Source organism: Dichomitus squalens, assembly GCF_000275845.1.
Source record: "Dichomitus squalens LYAD-421 SS1 unplaced genomic scaffold DICSQscaffold_72, whole genome shotgun sequence".
Classification (NCBI taxonomy): domain Eukaryota; kingdom Fungi; phylum Basidiomycota; class Agaricomycetes; order Polyporales; family Polyporaceae; genus Dichomitus; species Dichomitus squalens.
Genome location: NW_006766954.1, coordinates 71,389 through 77,954, shown reverse-complemented (window position 1 = coordinate 77,954; position 6,566 = coordinate 71,389). Strand labels below are relative to the sequence as shown.

Below are 6,566 nucleotides of genomic sequence, written 5' to 3'. Positions count from 1 at the left end.
AATACCGAGGAAAGGCAGAGGGAGGGGTGGAGGGATACCGGAAGGGGAAGGGATGGTAGCAGGCACACTGAGAAGGGCAGGTAATCGGGAGTTCGACGAGATGCCTTCAATCGATTTCGGGAGTCGGATTCGGCAGACGAGAGGAGCGGGGATTTGATTGCTGATGACTGAGATCCGGGAGTAGCGGGAAGTCCTTGGAGTCGGGATAGGGCTTCGTGAGGGATGGACGAGGACGAGAGGAAGGAGAGTATAGTAGCTACGGCGATTAAACGGGAGAACCAATATATAACTGGGAGAGAGGGGGGTCAAGAAACTATGGACAATAAGGAGGGTGGGTTCGCTCAGCGAACAGCGAGCGAGAAGATTGCGAAATCGTATAGCGAATACTTATTCGTCTTGGGCCATGGGTAACGTCAACCTCATATTCACCTTGGACGTGCACGCGTCCTCTTGGCAAGTCGCTAAGGGAGTCTCAATCAAGAAATCTACTTGCGGCCGAGATTCAGGGTCGCCATGCTCTCCGCAAGGATGTCCGCAACCTTGCTGGAAGGGCATTCCTTAAGGCAGTTCTTCTCCTGCTTAAGCGGCGCAGGAGTCGCAGCAGGCGCCTTGGCGACAGAAGGCTGAGGCTCGACGTCGACGACCTTGAGCACAGCCGTGCCCTCCATGATACGGCGGACCTTGTCCGCGTCCCACTCTTTCTTAACGTGGCCGTTCGGGCCGAGCGTCCCCGACGGGCGCGCGAACGCGTCCCAGAACGCGCCACCGAGCTTGCCGAGTAGAGTCTGTGAAGCCGCGGCGGCGAGCATGGCGTGCTGCGCCGTGGGAGCGTCGGCCTTGCTGGCAGCAGCGGGGAGAGGAGGCGAGTTGGGGGGAGTGGGGTAGGGGATATGGGAGGTCGAAGTGGAGGAGAAAGAAGAGGAGACGGCCTTTCCGGAGAGAAGAGCAGAGAGCGATTGACTCTTCGCGAAGTAGTGCGGACGAAGGTTGCTTGCAAGGCCAGTGGGAGCAGGTGCTGACTGCTGGAGCTGAGTGTGACGCTGCTGGGCCTGTTGCTGGGCCATCTTGCCCCAGAGATGCATGCGGTAGCTGGATAGGTAGGTTAGTAACATGAGACATGTAACGGAAAGGAAGGGATGCCAATACGCACGCATCGAGAGACTTCAGCGTGAAGGGGTTCATATCCGCGAAAGCGTCGAAGCCACCCATAGCGATCTGCGCCTCCTTCGGCTTCTCCTCGTTCGCCTTGCTCGCGTTCAGAAGCGACGTGAGCGCCGCAGCCGTCGAACTGTTGAGGCTAGGGTTGATGTTCTCCTGCAACGCGGGGCTCTGGCGACCAGGGGAACCCTTGCCATTGAGGATGCTGCTCCACTCCGGCACGAGCGTGGTGTGAACGGGCGTGATACCAAACGAGCTATGCGCGCCACCCCAGAAGCCGCGGGCGCCCATACGGGGCGACGTGGGTAGGTCCTTTTGGGTGTTGGGCGTAAGGAGCGGGCTCCGCGGTGCGGCACCTGACGGCGACGGGGAGGAAGCTGCAGCGCGAGCTGCTGCCGAGACAGCAGGCAAGGGAGCAGGCGGTAGGAGGACAGGGGTGTCGGAACGGCCTCGGCCTTCGAGAAGCGCCTTCTTGAGCGCGTCGATTTCCTGGCGCAGGGCCACGTTCTCGTTCTTCATGCTGCCCAATTCAGTCCGGATCGCATCGATGAGCCTGTCGCGTTCTGCGATATCGCCCTCGAGCGTGGTGATGTACTCTATAATAGATAGACACGAGGTCAGCCACCGAACTCTAATGCACAGCAGGGCAGGACAAAGAGGAAGAGAGCGTTACTGCTTGGACAGCCCTATGCTCCACTGTCCAACGTCAGGAATCCGTGCTCATTGAAGTCGTGACAACCACGCCAGACGCGTGATACGACTTGTATAATTCCTGTACACACGCTCTGTAGAGGAGAAGCAGAAATAACACTCACCCTTTCGGCGGACACGGAAGTTTCGGGCGCTAATCTTGTTGCGTAGCTGACGTTTTTCCTTGGAGGACATCTTCTTGTACTCCTCGGGCGACGGCCGCCAGTCATCGGGGTCGCTCGACGTAGTCGAGAGCATGTTCACAGGCTGTTTATTCTCCTTCCTATCGACGCTCCCCGACCGTTTTACGACGCCGCCCTCGCGGACGGTGCCCCTGCGGCTCGACTTGCCCTTGCCGCCAACCTTCATGGCGGGCAAGGCGTAGTCCTCGGGGATCGTCTGGAGGTCGTCGTCGATCGCGGCATCGTCATCATCACCCTCCTCCTCCTCATCAAAGTCACTCGCCGCCTTTGAGGCTGCAGGCGTATGCATGAGTTGAGGATCGATGCTGGGTGAGTCCGCCGACCCGCCAGAGCCAGAGCCCGAGGACTCAGGGCTGCTCATCTGGGTCAGTTGGGCATACGAAGAAAGAAAGTCGTAGCCTGCAGCGGTGGTGGCGGGAGGTACGAACGTGGAGAGCTTAGACTGGTCATCCTCCTGGGAGAGGGTGAAGAAGGGAGAGGGCGAAAGAGAGATATCGTTGATTGAGAAGGGCTCTGGGGGAGTGAGGGGAAGGCCGGTATAGGAGTTGGAAGGGGACGAGCGGGGAGACGAGCCACTCGAACCAGCGGTGGGGTTAGATGGACCTGCGAAGAGTTCCATGTTGAAGAACTCCTCGAAGGAGGCATTGTAGGAGGGAAAACTGTGTTGTACGGGATTGTCGACGAGCATGGCTGGTGGTAGCTGCGGTGTAAGAGTCTGAAGATGGAGTTTTCAGCGGACAAGCCCCAGCACGCCCTCTGCGCCTGCTGTTGCTGACGTAATATTCCATTCGCACAGAACAATCTGGAACTCACAGGCCTTTTTTCATACTCTGGGTTTCAATTTTATGATGATCTGATTGATGTACTGCGTTGGCTTTCGTAGTCCGGTGTCATCACCCCTATCGGAGAAAGAAATGGTACCCTTGCAGTCACTTCAAACCCTAAACAAAGTCTATGGCGGCCTCGGAGGGCCCTGAGTCAGGCCTTGCGTACGCGTCCTTCGGCAGCTCCGATAGCCTCAACGTTGAGATGATGCAACGATGCGCGCAGTACTAGTATCGTGGCAGAACCACTGCGCAGCGATATCGATCAGCAAGCAAAAGCTGTGAGCAATACCTGAACGATGCCGTCTTGTGTACTAGACTTGGACACAAGAACGAGGGCGAGGCAGCACGCCACGGACTCTACAGTTCATGTCCAGACGGATTCGGTGATACCCACGGAAACCTGCCAGGATGATCCTGTCTTCTTAGCAAGTACGTCCATGCATCGTAATTCGCACACCAACGAACAGTCGACAAATACATTAGACACGGGAGCTACAGTACGAGATCCGAACAACCAAGCCAATACATACGAGCGAAACAGCAGAGTCTAGAAAGACACGAACGCGCATGAGGACCCTACCGATCACCACACAAGCTCCAGCCCCCCAATTTACAACTCGCTCTCCCGTATAACCATATTACCAATTGGTCCCCAGTGAGACATACGTTCAGCTAGTTTTGACGCCCCAGCCAAGTATCTCGAACATCACCGGGATCACGCCCGGAGCCAGGATCCCAATGCCGCAGTATACGAAGACCTTGGTAAGCACTGCGAAACGAGCGCATCAATACGATCAGCCATCAGCTCCTAGGAGACAGAGACAGAGACTGCATATCGCAACCTTGCCGTCCTAACGGCAAGCGAAGCTACGCGCGCCGTTGCATGATCAGCGGAGTGGACAGACAGGGCATTTCGCAGCCGCACGCGTCTTGCCTCTGTGTGCGCCCTCGCACAATCAAGCGGTCATGAAACCAACAACCCAACGAAACGCGCCGGGCCAAGTCTGAGCGGGAACGCCCGCGCGAGATCCTCAAGAATGCAGCCACTCACCATCAGCATCATAATGCTTGACGTCCTTCCCGCCCGTCTCCTCGTCCAATTCCACGCTCAGGCCCGGGCGACCCTTCGCGCTCTTCTCGTTCATCGCCACGACCTTCTCGTCCATCTCCACGCGCCCGCCCTTGCGGTTCTTGATCGCGCTGTACGACCGGCGGGCGGTGCTCGCGGCAGCATCGGACGCACCCACGCCGTCAACCTCGTACTCGACCATGCGCGGGAGATCGATCACGGACGGGATCGGGCGGAGACCTTTCTCCGGTGGCACAGAGGTATAGTCCGTGGCGGGAGTGTAGAACCGGCGGTGGGGTAGCGTGAAGAGGTGCGAGAGGAAGCGGAACGTCGGGGGTAAGACGAAGTGGCAGAAGGACTTGGCGACGATGCGCCAGACGAAGATAGTCAGGACGCCTGTGGAGCGGTACTCAATTAGATCGCGTTGCAGTACCGATACAGGGATAACGTACCGATGACTGTCTTGGTCGCCGCGGTAGACCACCAGGTGACGACGTCCGACCAGGTCGCCCAGGTAGCACCGGGCATGGGGCGTGCAAAAAAGCTCTCATCATACCCGTTGTGTTCCATGTACCAGCGCGCAACGAACTCGCCCATCACAACGGAGACGAACGCGATCGCATCCTCGAAACAGGGACAATCATCGACCGGTTGCGGATGCCTGTGGACGAGATATAGGCACAGGGGTACGATGGTGGCAGGAACTAGCACACAAGTTAGAGTGCAATCACTAGTAGGCAAACAATATGGGATGTGGAACATACCAATGAAGCCACCATCGCGCACCCAATTATCTACGTATTCGCGACAAAGGACATGAAGACCCCATATCCCAGCACCGAGGGCTACACCCATGATGCAGTCGGTGAAGGAGTGCATGGCGGTATACAATCGGCCATAGACGATCGAGAACACGTAGAAGAGCAGGAGCGCGACGCCGAGCTGGTATGTTCTCTCGGAGATCTGGCCCTGCACGAGCTCGACGACTTCCGCAGTAGGCAGCACGCTAGTAGCGTTCACGGAGGAGACTGCAGAATCGATGGAGGACTTGATAGCGGTCGAGGCTGGGGTATATGCGCGCTGAAGTAGGGTATAAAGGAAGAGCGCGATTGAGACGCTGTTCGTGGAGTGCGTGGATGGGAAGCCGTATTCGAGATGATGGTCACCGATGGCTACGAGGGCGTAATTAGCGAGATGCACTCTTTCAATTCTCGGTGGATACTCACTCAGGCGGGTGACAGGCGGGGCGTAGGGTCTCGGAACACAACAGAGGTCCTTGATGAAGGACGCGACATACACACCAGTTGAAAGCATGAGCAGTAGGCTGCAGCGAGTAATTAGGCGCGTCCTTATGTACCGTAAGACTCGCGACCTACCCTCGTCCGAAATCAGGTGCGCCGAAGAAGTAGAATAAAGGAAGCATGATCATGAAGAACGTGTGTGTCCCGAGGGAGGATGTGTAGACGAAATACGCATCCAACACAGGGTGTCGGACGTACGACTGCGAACGCCAGTCAGCTCCTCTGCAGCATGCTTGTACTGACTACCGACGTTCAATATTTCAAAGCACGAGACGCACCTGCATGATAGCCAGTGCTTTCGACTCCAACTCGATATTCCGCATAATCACGCGGCGTAGCCCGGCCCTCCACCGGCTCAGCGTCCGCTCGTAAACATCCTCTGGCAACCTCCCCGCTGCCCCCACCGCGAAAAGAATTTCTCTCTCACCACCATCACCAGTCACCTGAGCGGCTCCAGCGTTCTCGGCCTTCTCGTTCCAGTTCCGGTCGACGTCAGCTTTGCGGAAGTTCATAGTCAAGGGCGCGGTGGAATCTGGGGTAGACGAACGAGAAGACAGAGCGCCATCGATAGAACCAGACCAATACGAGGCGTCCGACACCTCTCGGCCATGCGTGGCGCCATTGGGGCTATCCGGAACCTGGGAGGAATTCGACTTGTGCTGCCACTGAACGTTGAGAGAGGCGAGGTTGGGTTCGTTAGTCATGATCGAGCGTTTACTAGGGTGAGATGACGGATCAAGCAAAGGCCCTGAGTCGTTTCTAGTGAAGCAACAAGGTAGGCATGAACGACAGAGAGGAAGAGGTGTGAAGTGGCGATGGGGCAGGAAGGGGGAGCGCAAGGGGTTGCGAGGAGAGGGAAGAGAGGTAGAAGGGCTCTTGCCTGTGCACCAACGAGCGTCTGTGTCCATCGAAGCCGGGTCCCGACGGCTGTCAAATCAGCTTTGAAAATTTGATCTACGGTATGCACCGTACTACTATCGCGACCCCAGTGTTCGGACAAAAAGGCGCCCTCTGCGAATTCCCTTCGTTTTATGTACTTTCCTGTACTCCGATAATGCTCATTTTTGGCATGCAAAAGGAGATGCATATGCATAGACTATGTGCCAAACATGAGAAATATTGAAGGAGACACGAGCGATGGAGGCAGGATATACAGGGCCTGACCCCAGTGTTCGGACAATTCTCCGCACAGCAGGTCACGATCTGTCACGCTTGCCGACACCTGCCGGTCTTCGGGGAATCCCCGTTCTCCAGCTTGATGAGCCTTAGCCGAGCATCCCGAGCAAGTCGGAGAGTCAAACTGTGGCTGCATTGTCAC

The 6,566-nt window shown here is 56.9% G+C and overlaps 2 protein-coding genes across 2 annotated transcripts; both read right to left on the bottom strand.

Moving 5' to 3' along the window:
- Nucleotides 1–485: 485 nt before the first annotated feature.
- On the bottom strand, nucleotides 486–2,739 carry DICSQDRAFT_157861 (uncharacterized protein; the record flags this gene model as incomplete). The annotated part of the gene is made up of 4 exons (XM_007370639.1): nucleotides 486–575; nucleotides 618–1,089; nucleotides 1,151–1,754; nucleotides 1,974–2,739. 4 exons carry the CDS (start codon nucleotides 2,737–2,739, stop codon nucleotides 486–488), a joined length of 1,932 nt encoding a protein of 643 aa, XP_007370701.1.
- An 807-nt stretch (nucleotides 2,740–3,546) lies between these two features.
- Nucleotides 3,547–5,760, bottom strand: DICSQDRAFT_71301 (uncharacterized protein; the record flags this gene model as incomplete). Its single annotated transcript, XM_007370638.1, has 7 exons — nucleotides 3,547–3,647; nucleotides 3,930–4,343; nucleotides 4,400–4,651; nucleotides 4,712–5,119; nucleotides 5,174–5,271; nucleotides 5,324–5,448; nucleotides 5,527–5,760. 7 exons carry the CDS (start codon nucleotides 5,758–5,760, stop codon nucleotides 3,547–3,549), a joined length of 1,632 nt encoding a protein of 543 aa, XP_007370700.1.
- Between the last annotated feature and the right edge of the window lie 806 nt (nucleotides 5,761–6,566).